General features: G+C 38.2%; 1 protein-coding gene across 1 annotated transcript in view; it reads right to left on the bottom strand.

The window, feature by feature from the left end:
• Positions 1 to 390: 390 nt before the first annotated feature.
• LOC118855118 (butyrophilin subfamily 1 member A1-like) overlaps positions 391 to 23,290 on the bottom strand; it is a 29,508-nt gene continuing 6,608 nt past the window's right edge. The window contains 7 exon segments of the mRNA XM_036765230.1: positions 391 to 1,163; positions 3,223 to 3,249; positions 7,389 to 7,610; positions 10,128 to 10,148; positions 16,225 to 16,338; positions 18,386 to 18,667; positions 20,706 to 21,053. Of these exon segments, the coding sequence (XP_036621125.1) occupies positions 391 to 1,163; positions 3,223 to 3,249; positions 7,389 to 7,610; positions 10,128 to 10,148; positions 16,225 to 16,338; positions 18,386 to 18,667; positions 20,706 to 21,053 (1,787 nt within the window).

Raw genomic sequence — 23,290 nt, 5'->3', positions numbered from 1 at the left:
AAACAGTCATCAAAGTCTAGTGGCAGGACAAAAGTCAAGATGACTGATGATGGCCCAGGATGCGGTGCATGACCTTGGTGTCTTTGATGTCTGAACAAACTCTAAGTGCTCCACAGAGCCTGCTTCAGCTGCCTTCATGACCATTGGAACAAATTGTTCTCATCCACCCATTCCACCAGGGGCAGTCTTTATATACTTGGGATAGACATCTCCCTAACTCACCGAAAGGTTTGAACCCTGTTGGTTACCTTCAACCTGGTTTAACCCATCTGCCAAGGTTTTATGGACTATGAATGCTACAGCTTTGTGGAACTATGGGTTAGAGTTGGGTGACAAGTGGATACTACAGGTGGATAAATAGCCCTAAAAGGGGCTTAGCAAGCCCTCATATCAAATGGAGCAAGAAGATGTATATGGGAATGGAGGAGGACATGTGGGGGAATCTTCAACATGTGCTGAAGGGACATTCCTAAATATCTGATATCCCCCAATAGAGATGAAAGGCAAGTACATCTGTACTGAGGGTTGTGGATAATATGGATTCTCCTCAAGAACCCATATCTGCTTACTCAAAACAATTCCAGGTTGTCATGTGGCTTTAGGAAGTTTGGAAGTCTTGAGAATCTCCTGCCTTCGGGACGGAATGGTGATAGGGACGATGTTTTCCCATATAGAGAGGGGACCAGGGCAGATGCACGGCCTTAGGGCCTCATTAAAGGTGTCCTGGAAGGTGTAGATGTGGGTACCATCAGTCACATTGTAGAAGGCGATGCATCCAGCTTCATAGTCCAGGAAAATCCCCACAATCTTGGGAGGCACTACCAACTGGAGATGGGTCTGAGGGCTAGAGAGGGCCCAGTACTCATTCCCTTTCTTCAGAGAGATAGTCCAGAACCCAGCTTCTGGTGTGACCTGGTTGCCCCCTTTTCTGCAGACTGAGTCCTTGCAGAGTCCCAGAGTCCACTTCATCTTATTTTCCACCTGCACCTCCCAGTAAAATTGCCCTGAAGTGAATCTCTCCTTGGCCAGTACACAGACCAGGGTTTCAAAGCGCTTAGCACACTTGGGCTTCTTTAACTTCTGAGAACAGGAAAAGACACTTTTGCCATCCTTTCGAGGAAGGAGGTAAGGATGAGCTGTGTCTGCATCCAACGTGACATCCACTGCAGAGAAATGTACAGGTTCAATCCTGGGGCTAGAAACAGGACCCTACAGCCATGCTCCATCACTTCAACTGGTCCCCTGTGATGTGAATTATTTAATATACTTCATCTCTCAGTGATTCCCTAGAACACATTTCCTAACTGCTTTTCCAAACCATCTCCAAGCTCGAGGCACCAAGTTCTCCCCCAAACGCACAAGTACGCATTCAGCCAATGCCTTTTTCTTCAGTACATTTTTGTCTTTTCACTTTCCCTGTCTTCATTCTCCCTAACTCAGAAGGCTAAATCTCTATTCCATCTTCAAGTTTAGTACCCCATTACCTTAAAAAAGAAAAACTCAAGCAAATAATAATAATAGCTGCCTTTAAGGTTGACAAAGTGCTTTACAAATATCATGTGATTTTTGTCTACACACCAACCCTGTATTATTGTCCCCATTTTGCAGTTGAGGAAACTGAGGCAAGCGAATTAATTGACTTACCTCTGGTCACACAGCTAGTATCTGAAACCAAATGTGAACTCAGTCTTGCCTGGTCCAGTGTGCCCCCTAGTGGCTGAATCTATTGTGTTCCTTTTGTAGTATAGTTACACTTCCTTGGAGGCATGCCTCCATATACTTTTAGGTTAGGACTCCTTTTACTATATTGTGAAGGAACAATTAGAAAGGTAGGAGGGAAACAATAGGGGAAGAGGGATGTCAGATAATAGTATAGTATCAAAGAGTCCAAAAGAAGAGTTTCAAGGAGAAGAGGTGTGTAAAACAGGAACAAATGAAATAATCAAAGTCTTTGCAAACCTTAAAATTCTCTATAAATATGAGAATCACAAAATCTCAGGTAGAAGGACTTAAGAGGACTTTCAGTCCAATACGTGACCGAAAGAGAATGTATTCTAGATAAGAATGTTCCTTAAGCTGTCATTCAGTCAATTAACAAACATGGATTAAATGCTTACTTTGTGCCAAATTATACCAAGTGCTGGATTCAGCCTTTAAATCAAGATAAAAGCATTTATTAATCACCTACTATACACTCCTCACTATGCTAAACTCTAGGGATACAAAAAAAAGGAGAATGAAACAAAGACCTCAATTAAGGGATTAGTGGGATGCAGATTTTTAGTTAGAAGGGACCTTAGAAGCCATCCGACTCACCAGTCCCTACTTTTCACAGATGTGGCAACTGAGGTTCGAAAATGCTGAGTGACTTTCCCAAGGTTGCAAAGGTGTTAAGTGAAAGAGGGAGAATTTGAACTCAAGTCCTCTGACCCCAAAATCAGTACTCTTTTCACTCCACCATATCGTCCTAACTTCAGGCCATCATTTTGCCTTAGAGCTATCTCTAATTATTGTTTCTCCTGCTTTCGGGGCCCACGCAGAATAATTATCATCCCTATTTCACATGGTTACTTTTGGAATACTTGAATAACCTATTCTCATTTATAAAAAAAAAATCGCTAGGATTTATATAGCCCCTACTATTTGCCAAGCATTGTTCTCTCTGTGCTTTGCAAGTGATCCCCATTATGATCTCCATTCTACAGTTGAGGAAAATGAAGCAAAGGCTAAATGACTTTCCCAAGGTCATACTATTAGCATCTGAGGCTGGATTTGAACTTACATCTTCTTGACTCCATGCCCAATACTCTATTTACTGCACTACCAAGCTTCCCCAACACATCTATCCTAAACATATATATTTGCTTCTAATGATTGTCACTTGGCATCAGCTTAAGGCTGTTCACACTGATTTCCCTTTCCTGGACTCTCTCCACTTATAAATGTCCTTCCTAATGTGTGGCACCCAAAATTAAAACGTCCAGTAATACTCCAGATGGAGGCTGACCAGAGCAAAGTACGGTAGGTCTATCAACTCCCTAGTCCTGCTATTATTAAGCCTCTTTCGATGAAGACTTAGATGATATGAGATAGATAGATTTCTTGACTGTCATCGAACACTGTTGAGTTAAATGGAACTTGCAGTCCAGTACAAGCTCAGATCTAATTCAAAGACATTTTCTGCTCCCCATAGACTCTGCTTATAGCTTCTTCAGTGATTACCTCTGTGTTTCCGGGCAGTTTGTAAATCTGAAATAAAACCAAAAGAAGAAATAAGATTAAAATTCTAACACAAGGTGTAGAGGAATAGTTTGGTCGCCGCCATAGGGGTTGATGACCACTCTCCACCCATTTCCTAGTCATTATCAATTGCCCAGACTCAGCTCTGGACAATCTTGAGCCCTGTGTAGAAGATTAAGATTCCTGCTCTCATATTCTTCAGCTCATTAGTAACGCCCCACCCTGGCAATCTGGAGATTACGTCCATTACAATAAAAGTTATAATTCTTGACTGGATTTCCCAACAAAAGAGAGGCAACTAACAAATATACTCAAAGCACAAATTCAATACAATATTTTATAGAAATTTACTCCTAACAAAAGCAATGAAATCATAAGGAACCTACTGCACATCAACATAATGATCAGAACAGAGTTTTGTCATTTTAACTACTGTACAATTTTCTGGAAAGCTGGTAGTTAAGCCTCATTGGCATAAAGAGCAATTTTTCCAAGGCTTTTAACTAATAATTTTCCATTTTTCATCTCTGGCACTGTCTAATTAAACATCCAAATTGATTTTACTTTCTGGTGCTCTTTCCACCAAAGATATTTCCCTTTCTTCAAACTCATTTGACATTGCTACCATTACAATCATTCTGGTATATACTTTTGCCACTTCTCACAGATCTCCCAACAGTTCAACTTCACAATGTCACCTACTCAAGGAAAGGAACACCAGAAGGAAGTCAGAGGTAGCCAGTCACCTCAGCTAAAGTTCACCTAGTTGAGTCCCCCTTCAGTGGTTGCTATGTAAGTTGCCATAACACCAGCATAAGGAGGGACTTTAGGGGACAAATAGGGGAAGATAGGACTTTGTCCTTTCCCCACCTCATACTAGAATGACATGTAATCATCTGCTGAATTGCAGCCAAGAGGGAGCAAACAGGAAGCTGTGCTTTCCTTTAAAAGTTTCCCTGAGTCTTCAGATCTTCCTGCTTAGTAGCCAATTTGGGGATGTTCAGTCATCAATCATTCATGGATTAAAGTCAAGCCCTCAAATTCCCCTGTGATTGACTAGGAGCAGGCAAAGAATATTTGCATATCCTGTAAGGAATGGCTCCTTGTATAGATCAATTTGCCCACGGCTTACTGTTAATTGCAGATTATATTCTCTTGCCTCCGAGATACCTGTAACCCCAAATATGATTTAGAATTGAAGGGGATTTTAGAAATCATCAAGGTCAGCCTTATTCTACATATGAAGGCTCAGAGCAGTGAGGTGATTTCTCTAAGGTCACACAGTATGTGGTAGACTGGTGGTCAAAACATGCTAGTTGACTGAATGACTATTCCATCCCACTTTCTCCAGAAAATTGTCTGCCTATTGTCTCCATTCTCTCACATCTTCATTCTCGCCTATATACCCATTGCTTCCCAATCCTTTTAAAACTCTCAAATGTTCCTTCCATCCATTCCTTTCTCTAAATTCAATTACTTTTTCTTTTATTTAAAAAATGCTAGTATATTGATACACAAAAAACCCACTTCCAAACCTTTATTTCTCAAGAATTAGATATTTTGCTTGTCTATTGTTAATATTTTTAATGGAAGTACTATAGCTGACTTTTCTGACCTTTAAATGGCTAGTGACTTTGTTTACCTTGTAATCATTGCATATATGCTTTTTTATTCTGCCTTTATTCATTATTTAATGCAATCAGTTTCTCTAAATTATATATCTTCTTTCTTACATAGCAGTGTTATTCTATTATACTTGAACTACAACAGGTCCTCAATCATTGCTCAAGTGTTAGGGACATATTTTGTTATCACAAATACTGCTGCTATAAAAACCTTTGTATGATCATTTCTTGTTCTCAATAGACTCATTGATGAAATCTTGGAGTCACATGAATATGGACAATTGAATAACTTTTCTTGAATAATTCCAAATTGCTTTGCAGAAGAGGTGAAAGATGTCACAACTCCCACTGTTTAATTATGATTCCTGTCCTACAGACTCTCCAATGAAGAAATTTCCTGTCTTTGATAACTACATGGCCTTAAGGTGATGCTTAGTGGGTCTTTTAATTTGTACTTTTATTATTATTGATTTTAAACATTTTTCAGATAATCATTGATAACTGATATTTCTTCTTTTGGAAACTTTTTGTTTATAGCCTTCATTTGTCTATACAGGATAGTCTTATCAATTTGTATCAATTCTTCATAGATTTTGTATGTTAGATGTTTTTCAGTTACACTAAGTGAAAAGCTTCCTTTGAAACCATATTTTCCTTATGATTCTAGTGACATTGTCTTTCTTTGTGTGAAAACTTTTAAAATATATATAAATGAGTTTGTCTCCTTTACTTTTATTTTCTAACATCCAATGTCTGCTTACAAATTTTTCCCTCTGAAAAACTTAAGTTATATAACCTTCAATTTTTCTCTATTTACAGTACATAAAATATTATTTATATATTGTGAATATGTTGTATTATAAGGAATACTGTGTTGATCTAAAGCTATTTTTCTCCAGATACTACTCTGGTTTTCCACAAGTTTGTGGTAAACAAAAAAATACAGTGTGTATTCTTATAATAATTTTAAGAAAGTTTGAGAACCACTACTGTATGGTAATGTCATTTTTCTTATCCTAGCAAAGTCCAATCTTAAAGGTTGAATAGCTCCCAAGATTTTAGTGTTCTTTTAATTCTTATTTCTTATATCTTCTTTTATTTCTATAAAATACTATAAAATCCTATAAGTATATCCTCTTTTATTTCTATAAAATGCTTTTTTTATATAATCTCTGTGTATCTTAGTATGTAAATTCCCAAAATTTTAGTACATTTTTTTAAATTACATAGAATTTTTGTCCTATCTCTTCCCACTAGGTTTTGTTAGTAAAATATAGAAAGACAGGATTAGTTTAGATTGACATGTTGTCTAGAACTTAATAAAGCTTAATAAATGCTCTTTGATTAATTGATTTTGTATCTTTGATACTTTTCTAAAGTTTTCAATCATTTTGTTTTTTGTCTTAATTTTCTGTTTCTCTAGAAGGGAATCATCATATTGTCTATAAAGAGGTAATTTTTACTTCTTCTTTGACTATCCTGATTCCATTGGTTTTTTCTATTTTCAAAAAATAGCATTAATAGCACTAAATAAAATAATGATAGAAAGGGTAGGCATCCATGTATCATCCCTGATCTCACTGGGAATGCTTCTAATATTTATGTGTTACAAATTATGTTGGAGTTTCATTTTATATACTTACATAATTGTGAGGTCTTTTAATTTTTGAACTTTTGTATGTTTTTCTCTAAAAGGATTTTTTGGTTGTTTTAATATTTCATAATAAAATTAATTTCTATTGTGCTTGCTATTAATACAATTACATTTTCAATTTTCCTAAATTTGAATCATCCTTGGATTTTTGGTATAAATCCAACTTGGTAAATATAAATAATTTCTTAAATACACAGCTTTAGCCTCTTTTGTAGTGTTCATTTCAATAGTAATGTTCATTTCTGATATATAGGGTGTCCCTAAAGTCTGGACACACAGTAAATCTCATTAACATTTTACTAACCATTTCACTGAAGACTGTGTATTGTTCAGCAACTTCTTTTTCTGGAGTATGCTAAAGTAGAAGGTGCACTCAAAATCACAGATGCAACACACTTGATTGAACACATAAAGAGTGAATGTGCTAAAATTGACGGCAGTGTGGAGTTATCGCATCGAGTTCATGTGAATCTTACAAAGTGCATCAATCTTTGTATCACAAGTAATGGAAATCATATTGAAGATGTTATTTGTTAATATTCCAATTAAATATTATTGAAAATTTCATTCATTTCATTTCTTGAAAATATGCATTTTTGCTTACATGTCCAGACTTTATGAACACTCCTGTGTAGGTGTACTTTTTTTGGTCTATTTTATCTCTGCCTGGTCTATGTATCAAGACAATAAATTTGTGTCATAGAAGGAATTTCATAAGATGCCTTCTCTATATGTTTTTTAGTTTATATAACCTAGGAATAATTTATGGTTACAGTGTTCAATAGAATTCAATTTTAAATTCATCTCAACTCTTCCTGATTGCAGAAGAGGAAAAGAGATACCATTCCTTCCTGCCCCACACTCCTAACCTGGCCTCTTCAAGATGTCAGGGGAGGGAGAGAGATTCATTTCCACTTCTTTTTGTTCTCCTTGTGGGGCCTCTTCACGATGGCCGAGAAGAGAGTCAGATGCCATTCCTCCTTGCTCCTTCTGGATATCTGCTGGACTGTCCTGCTCCGGTGTGCACGGAAGGAGAGAAGCACCATTCCATTCTGCTCCCTCCAGTTGTCTTCTGGCCTGGCCTGGACAGCCTGAAAGGGGAAAAATAACATTCCATCTGTTTCCCCCACTGGTCCCCTCCCATAAGCTGATTAATGTTCTAAGAGGATTCTACTCTGAAGGCAAACTCCTAGGAATATTGATAATGTACCTGAATTAATTTATCACTGATTAATAGCCCACCCTGTCACACCTTCCTCTTCCTAGTGATTCTGAATAAGAGACTATAATTATTCAAATCTCATTCTCCATCCCCCACTGTCCACTCCCTTATTTCAATCACCCTTAACCCAGCCCCCACAAGGTTCCATTCTAAAGGTACCCAGTCCTTGCACTGTGCTCTCTGAAATGCTTGCTCCATAGGTAACAAATGTGTTTTCATTTTAAAACTTTTCCTTTCCCACTCCTTCCACATTTTGTCTCCCACTGAAAACTGGCTCGCTCCTTATTACAGTGTTCTTTGTCTCCCTTTCCAGCACTGGTTACATTTTCACTCATTTGTCTCTCTCACTGGTTGAAGTAGGGCAGTTAAAATTGTACTTGTTCCCCACTGCCGTGTCCAGACTGTCCTCCACGACCATCTCTCAGTAACTTCTTTTTAGATTCACTCAATTCAGATCTACCATCCAATCAAATTCTGGTAGCTTTTCTTTATTGACCTCCAGGACACTTCCCTTCTTTTTGCAATGAATTCTGTGACTGGTTCACTCTCCTTCCTTTCTCCCCAACTCCTGCCCTGATAATATAGAACTTAAACATACATATTGATACTCCTTCAAATACTGATGGAGTATTCACCCTGACCTCCCAGTTCTTCAATATTCTCATTTCACAGGACCTATTTCCCCACCCTACCTCAGCTACACAGAAATGGCAATACCCTTCATCTTACTGTCACCCACAAATGCACCACTTCTATGTTTATAAACTCTGAAATCCCCTTATCTGATTACAAACAATGGTTATTCCACCTTTCCCTCTGCTTCAAAACCCCAACCTCACTATTCATCCTCACCATGACCTTCAATTCCTCTACTCTTCAATTTTTCCCCCCAGGCCATTACCCCTGAATTGGCTAAATTATCCTCCTTTCTCCATCTTGACCACTTGGTGAATTAGTTCAACTCTACCCGGTCCTTTTCTCATTTATTCTTTGTATACTTATCCTATCAATGGTCTTGCCCTGTCTAACCTCAGCAGTGGATCATTCCTACCATCCACAGCCTTTGCTCCTACTCATGTGCTGCTGAAAAACACTGAAGAAAAATCACATAACTGTGCTGACTAGATCCACTGCAAATTTATGTTACACAACCTCAACTGGCCCTCACTGCTGTAAGACAATCTCTCTACACCTCCTTAAAAAACTCATTGTACCACTGACCACAGCAGCTGTTCCAAGCTTTTTCATTGGTTGTCAAACTTCCCACATCTCTCCTTCCCCCACTCTCCCATCTGAGAACTTTGCCTTGTAAAAATTGGAGCCATTCACAGAAAGCTCCCTTTTCTCTTTTCTTCTCATATGACTTAGATAACTTTCCCATCTATCTTCTCCTTCACTCCTGTCTCATATGAAGAAACAGACTTTCTCCTTGCCAAGGAAAACCCCTCTATAACTACAAATGATTCCATTCCATCTTTCCTCCAACAGGTTACTCCCTCTACCATCTCCAGTCTCTCACTTATCTTCAATCTCTCCCTGCCTGCTGGCTACTTCCCTACTGTGTACAAACATGCTCATTTCTCCTCCAGTCTCAAAACATCTTCACTTGATCCATTCATCTCCAGTAGCTATAATCTCATATCTCTCTTCCACTTTGTGGAATTTAATAAATGCTTTTTAACTGACTGAACTTAAAATATTTTCTTGGAGAAATAATTTAGCTTGATTTCACTTTCTGATCTATGGATGTTTGGGTTCTCTACAAATTCTATTCAGTTTTGTCTTTTGTATTTTTCTCAATTGTCATCTAATTCATGTAATTTTTCCATTTTGTCATGATATAATTTAGTACTATAGCTTCTAATAATTTTCTTTGTACATTCTCCATTGATTTTGAAATTCTCCCTCTTTAATATTGATATTGGCAATTAGTTTTAATCTCTCTCTTTAAAAGAAATAAAATTATCAAATTATTCAAAGATCATAATGATCTCAAAAAACAAATATTCATTTTATTTAGCATCTTAATGGTCATTTTGTTTCCAATATTTTTCTGTTATGTTTTGTTTTGTTTTGGGTTTATAAATTTGATGACTTTTTAACTATTTGCTCTTTCTTTCTTTTGATAATAGGGATATTAAGATTCAGAAGCTTTCCTCTAAGACATAATTAAACTGCCTCCCTTAAATATCAGTATGTTGATATGTTGTTATTATTTCAAAATTATTTGTTGTTTGTATGATCTATTCTTTGATCCACTCATTTAGGATACCAATGCTTTGTCTCTAGTTTTCTCTAAAATCTACAACATAGTGAAATGAGTATTATCCAGTGGTATGTCATATTACTTTATATATTGGATTATGAACAAAAAAGTATAACTCACCAAGCTCATCTTTAAGAGTGCCTATAAAAAGAAAAGTGAGAAAAATTGCCAACTCATTCATATACATTATCCATTTTTTACATTATGGCCACCTCATTATTTGCTTTTCTGTTTTCTCAAGTATCCCAATTAGCTAATATGGATGAATAAACAAAGGGACTCAAAGTTAGAAGACCCGGAATATTCAAATTCTCTGTGTGATCTTTGGTATGGTCCCTTGTCTGGGCCTCAGTTTCTCCATTTGTAATGTGAGAGGGTATTGGAGGAGATAATCTCTCATACTCATATTTCTAACAATGTACGACTATCTCACCTCTAATTCTTAACAAATTTGTGACCTTGGAAAAGTAATTTAATCTCTCTATAGCTTTGTTTTCTCATCTATGAAGTGAGTGGGTTGGTCTAACTGCCCTCAAAGGTCCCTAATAACTTTCAATTTATAATTCTTTGATAAGGTAACTTCTACTGGATGCCTTGCTTCTAAGTTATTTCCCAATCACCCATTTTTTCCTCTAGATTTGAATATCTCTTCAACTATTGCCACACTGTGCATTGGCATGGATAAAATGAGGGAATTGGACTAGATCCCTAGTCTCTTTAAGGTCTAAATCTATAACCCTTTGATCCTTCTTCCTCTATGTTGCCTTGGAATTATTTGTTTTCTAAACATCTAATAAAATTCCATTTTAAATGAATCCAGACTAGAAGCATTTTCTTCAGGAATTCCTCTACTTGGTTTCTCTTTCAGATGTTTGGCTATCTAGAGTCTCTCTTTTCTATTTTGCTAATTTTTGCTTTTTGTATCATCCACTTCATGTACATTTTCAGTTTTAGCCATTTGTTGTATTTAGCTGAATTATTAAATGTGTTAGGTAAATGATTTTTTTTCAACTTTATCTCTCCTTTGATATGGAGACATTTTCAAAATGTCTACTTTTTGGCTTCCTTTTCTGTTTCTTCCTTTCTTGGTGGTCTACAGGGGGTTTTTAAGTTCAAGTTGTGATAGTTTTTTCCTCCCAATATGAGTCTTCAGAGGTATAACTCTTTCAACCACATTCCAATAGTGTTGATATGCTGTCTCACTGTTATTTTTTTTCTTCTTTCTAGGATAAAATACAAGCCCTTTTGGGGGCATTTAAAGCTCTTCATAACCTATCCCTCCCATCTTATTATATGTTATTCTCCTCCATTCTCTCTATGATACACGTATACGATTTACATGCTATTTCTTGAGCGTGACTCTCCATCTTAATATCCCCAGCATTTAGCTCAGTGCCTGGCATATGGAAAGCTCTTAATAAATGTTTGTTGATTCACTGTCTGAGTAACCCACTCAGTTTTTAAGATGGCAATATTTTGACTCCTTTAGGAGTTTCTTTTTTCTGAAATCAACAACATAGATGAGAATTTTTCCATAGCATGTAGTCTCCCCATTTATATTTGTATAATGATGGTGAAAATATATAACTTACCAAGTTTGTCATTAAAAGTATCTGTGGTGGGAGGGTGGAGAGAAAGAAAGAGAAAGAAGGAAGTAGTCAGCCTCTGATTTTGCACTCAATTCCAGATCTGATTCTCCTACAGGGATCTTGAACAGTTCTTCTATGCTTCTGGCAATGATTTTATCTAAATTCTGCCACCCTGTGACCTTGGGAAAGTCACCTTTCCTGGCTTCAGTTACTTAATCTATTCAATTTTTTAATTGGACCAGATGATTTCTTTGATCCTTCATCACTAAATTTAATTACATGGCTTCTACTTTCCCTGCTTTTAGGTGTTTTTTCAGTCACACTTTTTTAAATTTTTCTACATTTTTCTTAATTTATTGATAAATTTTGCTCTCACAAAATGAACACTTCTTTAAAAATTGCTAATTCTACTCCCCCCAGTTAAAAAAAAAAAGATTTGTTGATCTTTTACCAAAAGAAATTCTGTGCTTTTAACTTCGATAGGTGATAGTACCAGACTAATATTGTCCATTGAATTTGAACAGAATTTTGTTGCCTCTTCTGGTTGCTAGGAGAGAGAGGGCACCTCTACTTTCCCCTCTTTGACACACGCAATGCTGTCAGAATCATCCTGCCTGTCAGTGTAAGTATGAAGTCTCTTATTACCCCTATATATTCTTTCTTCCTCCTCCCCCCACTCTGTTCTACTGTGTATGTGGAAAGGCTCATGTTAGTTGACATTTTTAAAGTTTAGAATTTCTAAAAATGAAAATGACTAAGTTTGGTCCAAGAAAGAAACACAAAAAGATTCCTCCCCAGCCCTTCTTTGCAGAGGAGAGTGACCATGGATATGGAACACTGTGTATTAAATTAAACATGTGTTCATTAAGTTTTACTGAATCTTTTCTCCTTTTTAAAAATTCTTTATTATGAGGCAGTTAGGTAGCAAATAAAATTCATATTATGAGAAGAAAATAAAACACAAACTTTAAAAAAACTAGAAAACCAGCAAAGCAAATAACACCAAAGCCGGCTCAGAAGTGGAAATTTTGAAAAAAAAAATCGATGGAGAGATAAAAGTTGAAAAGATAACGATTGAGATAATAAATACAACTCCTGACCTGGAGTCAGACAGGTTTGAGTTAAAATATGGCTTCAGACATTTCCTAGCAGTGTGACCCTGGAAAAATCACTTCATTTCTATCTGCCTCAGTTTCTTCATCTGTAAAATGGAGATAAATGATAACGCTTACCTCTCAGGGTTGTTGTGAGATTAAAGTGAGGTGATATTTGTAAAACACTTCAGAAACCTTAAGGTTCTAGCTATTATAAGGGGTAGTTATTATGTGTGCAAGGTATTATAAGGTTACCTGGGAAAAGGTGGAGGAAAAGAAACAGTGGGGAATATATATGATGTAAAAACAAAAGATATCACGAAATGATTTGAAGAGTATCTGGGGAAAAGTGAAAGAATGAGTCAACTTCCCAACAAGCATTCACCCTTCCCCAGCCCCTGACAAAAAAAAAGATTCAGTTTATGGATCATTAACTGAAAGGAAAAATCTGCCCTTTAACTCTGGCAAGACAGGAATAGTACTGTCAGTAGTTTCTGGCCAGAGTACCTTTGATTTTCGGTCTTAACCATATTTACGCTGTTGTTAATTGTATATATTGCTTTCTTGCTTTTGGCTTTTTCACTCACCATCACTTTATGCAAATCTTTTTTCTCCCTAATATTTTATTCAAGGGAGCCTCAAGTCCCCTGAAGGGAGCTTATCCCAAAGTAGAATGAGTTGCCTTCAGCAACCTTAGTTCACATTTATGGGAGACCAAACAAAGACTAGATGGGCATCTTTCAAGTCTCTTACAGAAGACATCTTTTTCAGGTACCAATTGGACTAAATGATATCAGATGTTTCTTTCAATTTGCACGTATTGTGATTCTGTGAGTGAGCAAAATTTGGAGGTATTTATCTACCTCAGAAGGCAATGAACTCCCCAACACTGGATTCTACAAGCAGAAATTAAATGGTCATTGGTCAAGAATAATGTAAATATTTTCATTTGGGGTATGGGAGAAAACAGATGGCCTATGAAAACCTCCTAAGTCTAAAGACTTCTTAGAGCCTAATATTCTGGACTCTGACCCAACTGAGCTCACCCTGATCTGTGTTTCCCTGCAGTTATAATACCACCCAATTTAGCATGTAACTGTGGATGGGTGTTTATATATTATTATCTAATTAGTTTATAGTATGATATCCAGCACTTTAAGGATTAGAGATACGAAAGATAAATGGACTGAGTGTACTAGCCCTACAAGGAAATTGTTGAAAGCCTTGGCTGGTTGCACTGTTAGGAGGTGAGGGGTGCTTAGGGCTTTGTAAATCTTTGCTCTCCCCTCCCATTAAATGCATTTCCACTTCCCCCATTAAATGTATCACTGAACCCATTTTGGTTTGCCATCTCCACCAAGACCCTAGTAAACTCATTATTAGACAATCTCATCATCTTTCAAGATCCAATCAACCAGGGACTGCTTGATACTCATACCTCATCAGTACCCTCTCCCCCTTTGATTGGAGAAAAGCCATGAACTCTTCATATTCCATTTAAGGAAGGGGGATAGTGCAGACATCTCATTTCCCACCTGGCTGCACTCATTTTGGACTCCTTTTTTTTTCCTCTGGCTGTACTCATCTTGGACTTTTTTCGGTTTTGGTCATGCCCCTACGCTGAGTACCTTCTCCTTCCCCTACATGCTCATCTGCTTTCTTTATGTGTTGTCTTCCCCCATTAGATTATAAGCTTCTTGAGGGCAGGGACTATCTTCTTCATATTTGTATCCCCAGGGATTGGTACAATGCTTGGCACATAGTAGGCACTTAAATATTTATTGACTCTATCACTCTACAAGTGTATGTGTGTAAGTGTGAAAGTGTGTATGTATATATGTTTGTATGTGTATAAATTGTATATTTGTATGTATGTTTGTATGCATATATTGTGTATGCAAGTATATGTCTGCTCTGAGAGAATATAAGTTTCTTAAGGGCAGGTACTTTGTATCTCCAGGCCTAACATAGTGCCTAACATCTAGTGGGTGCTTAATAAATATTTGTTGATTAATCAGTTTATTAGCTTTATTCTCCCCAACTAATCTTTCCCATACAATCTAATGCAGTGGCTTCAGTTGAGAGGGTGAGGTGAGGGTGGAGTCACTTCTAATTATGAGGGACAACCTATTCAACAGCATGGGCATGAAGATGGGTGATGGAATAACATGTATCAAGTTGGATTGAAATGATTGTGTTAAGTTCTGGAACGGATTTTGCTAAGTTAGATGCAAGTTTGACCAAATTGTCTAAAGCACCAGAGCAGAGGCAAGAAGAAGAAAAAGGATCTTCAGACTTGGGGAAGACTGAATTTCCAATTGCACTTCAGACACTCATGTGGTGTATGATCACTGACAAGTCAACTAGAAAAGCATCATAATCTCTCTAAGACCTATCTCACCTTTTGTGAGGCTCAAAAGATAAAATACATGCAAAAGGTTTTTTAAAGAGTCAAACATAGAAGTGTCAATTAATTATTTAGCTTCCAGACTGGATCAGAGATAGTCCTAGTCCCTCAAAGTACTTCTAGTGGCTCTTAACTTCAGGTACCCATGTTGTTTCACTGTCTTCCCCTAACACTTTCCAGGATCCAGAAAATCTCCAGAATTATTCAAGGTGATCTTGCATCCAGATTCTTAGTGCTGAGAGAAATAAAATGGAAAATAATTTAATAGGGACCATTTATCACCTTATTTTAAAAATCAATGGGTTAGAAATGTTGAGAGAGATACATTTTTTCACATAGCTTAATAAAATTTTCTGCTCCAAATTATAATTAAGTGAAAAAGTATGTGGCTATGCTCCTTCATTAACATTTAGAATTTGTTATTGGGACCATAAATGCATAATAATAATGATGGTGATATTTAATAATAATAATAATATTTATATGGTGTTTTTAAGGTTTGCAAAGCACTACAAGGATATCATTTCATTTGATCCTTGCAATGACCCTGTAAAGCAGGTTCTGTTGTTATCCACTGTCTATTTTGTGACCATTCAGGCAAAATATGAGGAAGAATTAATTCATCAGCTTCTGTGTTACCAAACAGGTTTCAACCTAGCTTTCCAGCTTACTGCATGCCAATCCCCTTCATGAAGCTAAATTGGCCTTCTTTTCATTCCCTATGCATAACATTCTATCTCTCATTTCTGTGGCTTGTTAAGGTACTGTTCCTCATGTTTAGAATGCCCTCCCTCTTCCCCCCTGTCTCTCAGATTCTCAGGTTTCCTCCAAAGCTCAGCTCCAACACTATCTTTCATATGAAGCCTTTAGTTAGAAGCCAAATTCATATCTAATGACATCTAGTTTGAATCCAAAAGTTCCAGTAGGATACAATTAATATACCCCACCTACAGGTATCTATTTGGAATCAAATTGGATCTTCAATGGGTTTCTCATAGTCTGAACTGATTCCCCCAGTGTCAAACTAAAAATAAGCTTCAAGTTATGGCTCAGACAGCTCATGATCTTCTCTAGATCCCATTGTATTATAAAATAATCCTGACACACCCACCCATTTACCCCTTTACCTCTGACTTTTCTTAGAATGTCATCATAATTGGCGAAGAATAGGAAGATTCCCACAACAAATACACAGATAAACAGTGGGATTATCTCAGAAGAGGCCTCTGGAAACAAGGTATCTGAAAAAATCAAATGTCCGAGTTATAGGCAGTCAATGCCTTACTGATTAGAGCAAAATCCTAATTTAACAGATGAGGAAACAGAGGCCCAAGCAGTTCTAATGCTTCCCCCAAGGTCCATATATGATGGACCTAGAACCCAGAAGTCCTAATTTCACAGTAGCCCAATTCCCTAGTCATTGCACTGGCCTCTGCAGACAGATTTCCTACTCTCCTCTGCATTGCTGTTAGCGCAACAGGGAAGGCAACCTACAAGGGCAGGAAGGGAGCTGGTGTGATATATTAAGACATCATCTCTCCTTTGGCCAAATGGAGGCTATCTCCAACAATTCTAGTTGAGAGGGAGTGAGGCTGTAGTCACTACCAGTCGATCTGAAACTGGCTCTTTTTCTTCCTAAAGATTGCCAGTTCAAGAAATAAGGAGATGCTTATTCAATTGGACTGGAGTAAGGTCAAAAGAAGGAGATTTAGTAAGGAGTAAAGATGGCAGGACTGGCCTTGGATCCTTGAATGTGTCGGTCCTGCTCTGTGTTTGTATGAGCAATGGTATGACTCTTGTATTCCATCTACCCTCCTCCAAGGGCTATTACCAAATAGGCATACCCTATAAGAGGCCTGGCAGAGTCACCATTGCTGGGGGTAGAATCATCATAGATTATAGACCCAGAAATGACCTTAGAATGTCTGGTTCCATTATTCTACAGATTAGGAAGTTGGAGCCCGGAGAGGTTAAGTGACTAGCCTAGAGTCACACAGCTGGTGTCTGAGACAGAATTTGAACCTATGTCTTCCTGCTTCCAAATTCAACACACTGCTCCATGTTCTAACTCTTTGTTGCCCCCATGTTGGTAGATGCTCCCAAAGCATATGTGCTGCTGTGTGGCCCATAATTCAGAAATCGGAGGTCAAGAATGACACATTGTTCCTGCCTGTATTATTAGGCAGGCAGGTAAACAGCAAGCATTCAGGTGGTAAGGAGGATAGAGCACCAGGCCAGGCATCAGGAAGATTCGTCTTCCTGAGTTAAAATCTCACCTCAGACACTTATTAGCTATGTGACCTTAGGCAAGTCACTAAACCCTGTTTGCTTCAGTTTCCTCATCTGTAAAATGAACTGGAGAAGGAGATGGCAAACCGCTCCAGTATCTCTGCCAAGAAAACCCTCAATTGGGTCACAGAGGCAGACATGACTGGAAAACAACTCAACAACATCATGTGCCATGCTCTGTGCTAAGGGCTGAGAGAGAAATATAAGCAAAAAGAAAGACAGTTCTTATCCTCAGGAAAATGTCCACAACATTCTAGTTCAGAAAGAAAATGCATAAAGGGAAGATTGAAAGGGGATGAGGTGAGGGGAAATGCAGCCTGGCAAACATACCACAAGAGAAGGCCCCAGGCGATAAGGAACATTCCAGGCTGAGAGGGCAGCCAAGTCATGGTTCAAAAGTCCTTAGAGATTTTGGCATGACTAGGAGAGTGAATGGAATATGGCCAACCCAAACCTGCCCCCAAAACAGAGGCTCCAGAAGGAATTTACCAGTGGGAGAAAAGGGACTTTGACTAGTAAAGAGAAGGTGTGATCAGTTAGGGAGCAAATGAAGCCACATGAATATGTTTAGTCTGCTTCTGTGGGTTCACTGGAAATGGTTAGCCCCACTGACAAGCAGCAAGCACAATCCTGCTACAGCAATAGGGAATCTAAAAGGCATCCAGTACTGGGTATCTCCTTGCGAATGTAGAGCCCCAGAGTCTCAGTACCTTTGAAAGGTAGGAACCCAAAAGAAGAGGCACTCTGATATATTGGAAAGAGAAGTGGATTTGTATACTGAATATACATTTGAATCCAGACTCTGCCACTTAAGAGTAGAGAATTTCTGGTCTCTTCCATCATTAAGATCCTACATGTCCTAATAGTGAAATGTCAAATATTATGACACATGATTGTGTGAAACACTTGGAGGTGTCTGGCTTTCCCTTTCTTTTTAGACCCCACAGTTTGCTCTTTCTGGGCAGAAGGCTAGCTCTGGTATTTAGGGAGGGAACTGACCTGCCCAAAAAACCTTTGTTTCCTTCCCTTGCTTAAGGAGGGGGTTCCAAATGAAACAAGAGATGCTTTCTTTTAAACTGGCCTTCAACACGATTGACATTTCTACAGAGAACAGCCCATTGTCCTGCTGCTTAATGATCATTGAGACTGGTAACAAGAGGATCCCATGAGTGTTCCTCCACTGCGCCTGAGGCTTTGGATACCAGTTGATAGATGTGCACGTCAGCCGAAGTCTGTCGGTTCCCTCAAAGTTGGTGCGTATGTGAGGGGCTGAGCCTGTTCCTAGGAGAGAGAAACAAAACAAATTGGAGGTCACTTCCGTGCTAACAGAATGATTTTTAATTACTTTATTATCCTATGTACATTTTGCAACTATTACAAATGGGAAAATAGAAGATGAGAAAAATGCACATATCTATACCTTGAGTGAAGTCATATATGGCATACTTATCCAATGGGGAAGATAACATTTTAAATTTAAATAAGAACTTAATAAGTGCCTGCTACATGTAAGGCACTATACTAGATGCATTCTGGGATAGACACATACACATGTATATCGGTGCACATCTGTGAGCACAAGCACGGCAAAGAGTAGACAGTGAGTAAAACATGGCTATCTATGTCTAATTAGGTTTCTGTACAGATTGTGTTGCTATGTATGGACAGAATTATCAAGTGTCATGAATCTGCAAATAACAACAGGGTGCCTACAGCCTTGGCTTGACAATCTCCTCTCTTCTCATCTCCACATTCATATAGTCTATGAGTTTCCTGAAGTTTGAAGCTGTGTTATATTACACAGACAGGAGTAAGTAGGGGCACAGCACTGTACCATTTCCCCGGTAAAAGCTTTTTACAGATTGACCCTGTATCCTCCCAGTTGAAATTGAGGGAGGTTGTGGTCTTCATTACTTCACTTCATTGGTCCTATTTATTCCTTCAAAAGATCACTCTTTCTCTCCTCCCTTCTGCAACCATGCACCAGGACATACGTACTTGTTGCCTACACTTCCTCACTGACCCTTCAACACCAGGCGATTTGACTTCCGGCCTCCACAAATTCTTATTGGTAAATGCATGGCTTTTTCTCAGTCCTTGTCCTATATTTTTTATGCTATTGACCATCCTATCCTCCCAAGTATCATTTTTTTGGTACCTAGATCTCTGCAGTATTCCTCCTCTCTTTGATCTCCTTTTAGTATCTTCTTCTTTAATATGGGTGTGCCCCAGAGCTCTGTCCTGGATCTTCTCTCTCTCCACTCTCTTCCCCTCACTACATTTCATCAGTGCCCATGAATTAAATTGTCACTCTATTCAGAGGACTTCCAAATATACATTCCCAATCCTCTCTCTCTCTTGAGCATTTGTCCCACATCATCTACAGACATCTCCATCTGGATGTCCCTCAGGAATGTAAAGCTTAACATGTCCAAATCAGAATTCATCTTTTCCTGCAAACATACCCCTATCACTAACTTGTCTATTTCTGTCAAGAGTGCCATTCTTTCTAGTCAGCTAAGTTTGGAAACGCAATCTCTATATCATTCTCTACTCTTCCCTTTCACTCTCCACCCATTTTTTCTACTTCCATGAGATCTCTTTCATTCACTCATTTCTCCATCTTGTCATGGCCACTACCCTGGTTCAGGCCCCTATTGTATCTTGCCCCTCAGATTGATCTCTCTTCTCCCAATCTCTTCCCAATTCAATTTATCCTCCACGCAGCTCCCAAAATTCACTTCCTAACACAGAGATCCAGATATGTCATTCCTCTCACCATGAAATTACTTTTTGCTTTGTACATAAATTATATTTAATTATCAATATAATTGTTGTAGAATGTAAACTACTTGAAGGCAGGGTTGGTTTAATTTTTGTCTTCAGGGGATCTTTAAATTGATCAACACAAACCATGGGCATAATTGTCCATCAATTTAGCACATTAGCCAAAACACCAGTTCAACAACTGCTGGAAATTCACCATTATGTGACCATTATTCTCACTCCAAGTGACTTCCCATTAACGTTACCACAATGAATCTAACTTGAGTACTTGCTTCAGATTGCATTCCATTTCTTCAGCTGGGCTACTTGTCTCCAACTGGAATGAACCATTACTTTCCAGAACATTGATCTTCATCTTTGAACTGCCCCCTCTTTTGATGCTCTGACCTGGGAACAAGGCAACATTGCCTTCAACATTGGATGTTCCTGTTTTGTCCCTCTAGTAGGATAGGCCTGCCTGTATTCCCCAGAAGCAAATTTCCCCATGGTTGTTGCCTCCACATGAGGGCTCAGGCACCTGCCACAAACTCACCTGCCACAAGTACTTGGAATTCAGCTTCATTAGAATAGATAGAGCTTCTAAATTGGCAGAAGTACTTCCCCTCATCAGATGGATGGACGTTGCTCAACCTCAGGGCCACATTCCCACTGGAAATATTCTCTCGAAGGAATTCTGTCCTCTCTTTATATTCTGGAAGTTGCTGTTCCATTTGATCCTGCTCATCTTTAGAGTGATGAACTAGACCTGAATGCTTCTCACGGAACCACATCACCTCCATATCCCCAGCATCCTTCTGGGGACAGAGGCGGCAGTAGAATGTAGCCTCTCCACCCACCAAGGCTGTGATTGGCTGTTGTGGTCCCAAAACAGTGAACTTCCCTGGAGAATGGAGACAGAGTCAGGAGGAAGCCAGGACTAAAACTAGGATAGGGGCAAGATAAAAAGCAGTAGAGTGTGGGAAAAGCATCAAGTCAAAGGTGTTTTTTTTTCAATATGGAAAATACTTTAGACACAATATAGACCAATATCCACCTTTTATAGATTACAGAAATATAAGAGCAATAAAACTTTAGAGTAGGAAGGACCTTCAAGGTCATTTAATGTACCCCTTCCTACCCTATCCCATGTAAGTATCCTCTCCATAATATCTCTGAGAGATAATCACCTAGCCCCTGCTAAAAGATCTAGCAGGGTGGGGAGCTCAAAAACCTCATTTTTATCAGTTAACAAAAAGGAGAAGAGAAAAGTGGATCAAGACAAACAGGATAAGAAACAGAAGAAGCCTTGAGGTCACTGGTTCAACACCTAACAGCCTAAAAATTCACACTGAAGATGGTGAAAAGGAAATCAATTAACATTGGTGACTTTGTTTTATTTTTAGTTTGATTATAGGATTAAATTCCCTTCTTTAGGAAAAGCTAGCCCTAACAGCTACACCCAACTAACATAGATAGTCTCTTAAGTGTACGTTATCTACAGATTTAGTAAAGAGATAGACTGAGAAGACTTTATCACTTAGTAGCAGATAATTTAGAGTAAGATATAATAAATAACCATAGGATTACTCTTTTTAAAAAGTTAGGTTTCCTTCTCTGGCAGGAAGGGGCTTTGACCAGAAGCTAAGTTCCCCTTAACGGCAGCTGGGGAAAGGCTAGCCAGAGGTTTACTTCTTTTTTTCTAGCCTTGTCAGATGAGTTCCCTTTTTTTCCTGAACTAGAATCTAAATTGAGCCATGTAATCTTCTAAGGAAGATGGGGGGGAGGTGACTACTAACTACTACTGATCCTCTTTCCCAGGAGACTTTCTGGTTACAAAAGGTAACAATGATGAGGGGCTTGGGTGCTTGTGCTTGGACCTCAGTTCCAAAATCACATTTCTCCCTAGCCTCAAAACGCTATCTCTGACAGTTTTCTCCCCAGCCCAAGGACACTATGCCTAACAACTCATGAGTTGGCCCCAGTGAGACAAACTACCTTTCCCTGCAACTACTCATAAGTAAGCCCCAGTAAAACAAATATCTTTCCCCAACACAAGAACAAGCTGACCTCTGAAGAAATTCTCTTGTAAAAACAGGACTATCTTGTAACCACAGAATTATCATGTATTGATTCCCAAAGTTATCATATTCAGTTCAGAGGTCAAGCTATAGACATCAACTCTCAAAGCTATCTTGCTACAGATATAACAGACCAAAAATATACACCTTAGAAACCTCCTTCCCTGGTTTCCAGTAGTGAATGGTGCCAGTGAACAAGGTTGTAAGTTATCACCTAATTAACATGTCTGCCAGATAATGATTTTCCTATATAAGCTTTAGCATCATTCCTGTTAGGTTGCAGGTTCCTTAAGAACTCTTGCCCACTGAAAAGGATAACAATAAATCTTTGCCACCTTGCCACCTTAAAGAATGCTTGAGTCTATGAATGCATTCCAGATGACCTTATCCAGTATTCCAGTCTTTGAGGGGTCCCTGAATCCCTCCCTCAAACCTGCATCTCTACCTGTAAGGAATGATGGGATTAAGGATTAAGAATTCTGGATAGCATTAAGAAAGGCTGGGAGAAGCTAACTAGTAAGGTGACCTGACTTGACCAATTGAATTATGTTCAAAATGATGTTTTACTCCTCTTTTCTGTTACAAAAATCAGCTCTGTAAATCATTCCTTGTCTCTGACATCTGAGGAGTCAGGTGACCTAATCTGATATGCAAATGCTATCTCTGCAAATTAAATATTAGATGGCTTGGTAACTTTGTCCTCAGTTTCCTTTTTATTTCAGATAATTAATTTAACAGTGGGTTCTTTTTCCATCAACAACATGCAATGAATTCTCTTTACTGAATTCACTGGTCATTGTTAGTTCAATGGAAAAAATAGTCACAATGGTTGACAGACCAAACCAGTTAATTTACTAAAAGAAGTAAAATTGAATTCAAATACAAAGCAAATCAAGCACTCTAAAAGAACAGGTCATTTTTTCTGTGGGTTAGGTCCTTCTGAGATTCAAATTATCCCTATACATCACCAAAACTCCCTCCTAAAAATGAAAATAAGGAGGTACAATAAAATTTTTATTAAAATATCTGTCTTCATCTTATACCATATAGCATGTTCTGT

Source organism: Trichosurus vulpecula, chromosome 6, assembly GCF_011100635.1.
Source record: "Trichosurus vulpecula isolate mTriVul1 chromosome 6, mTriVul1.pri, whole genome shotgun sequence".
Classification (NCBI taxonomy): Eukaryota; Metazoa; Chordata; class Mammalia; order Diprotodontia; family Phalangeridae; genus Trichosurus; species Trichosurus vulpecula.
This window is presented reverse-complemented; position numbering and strand designations above follow the sequence as displayed.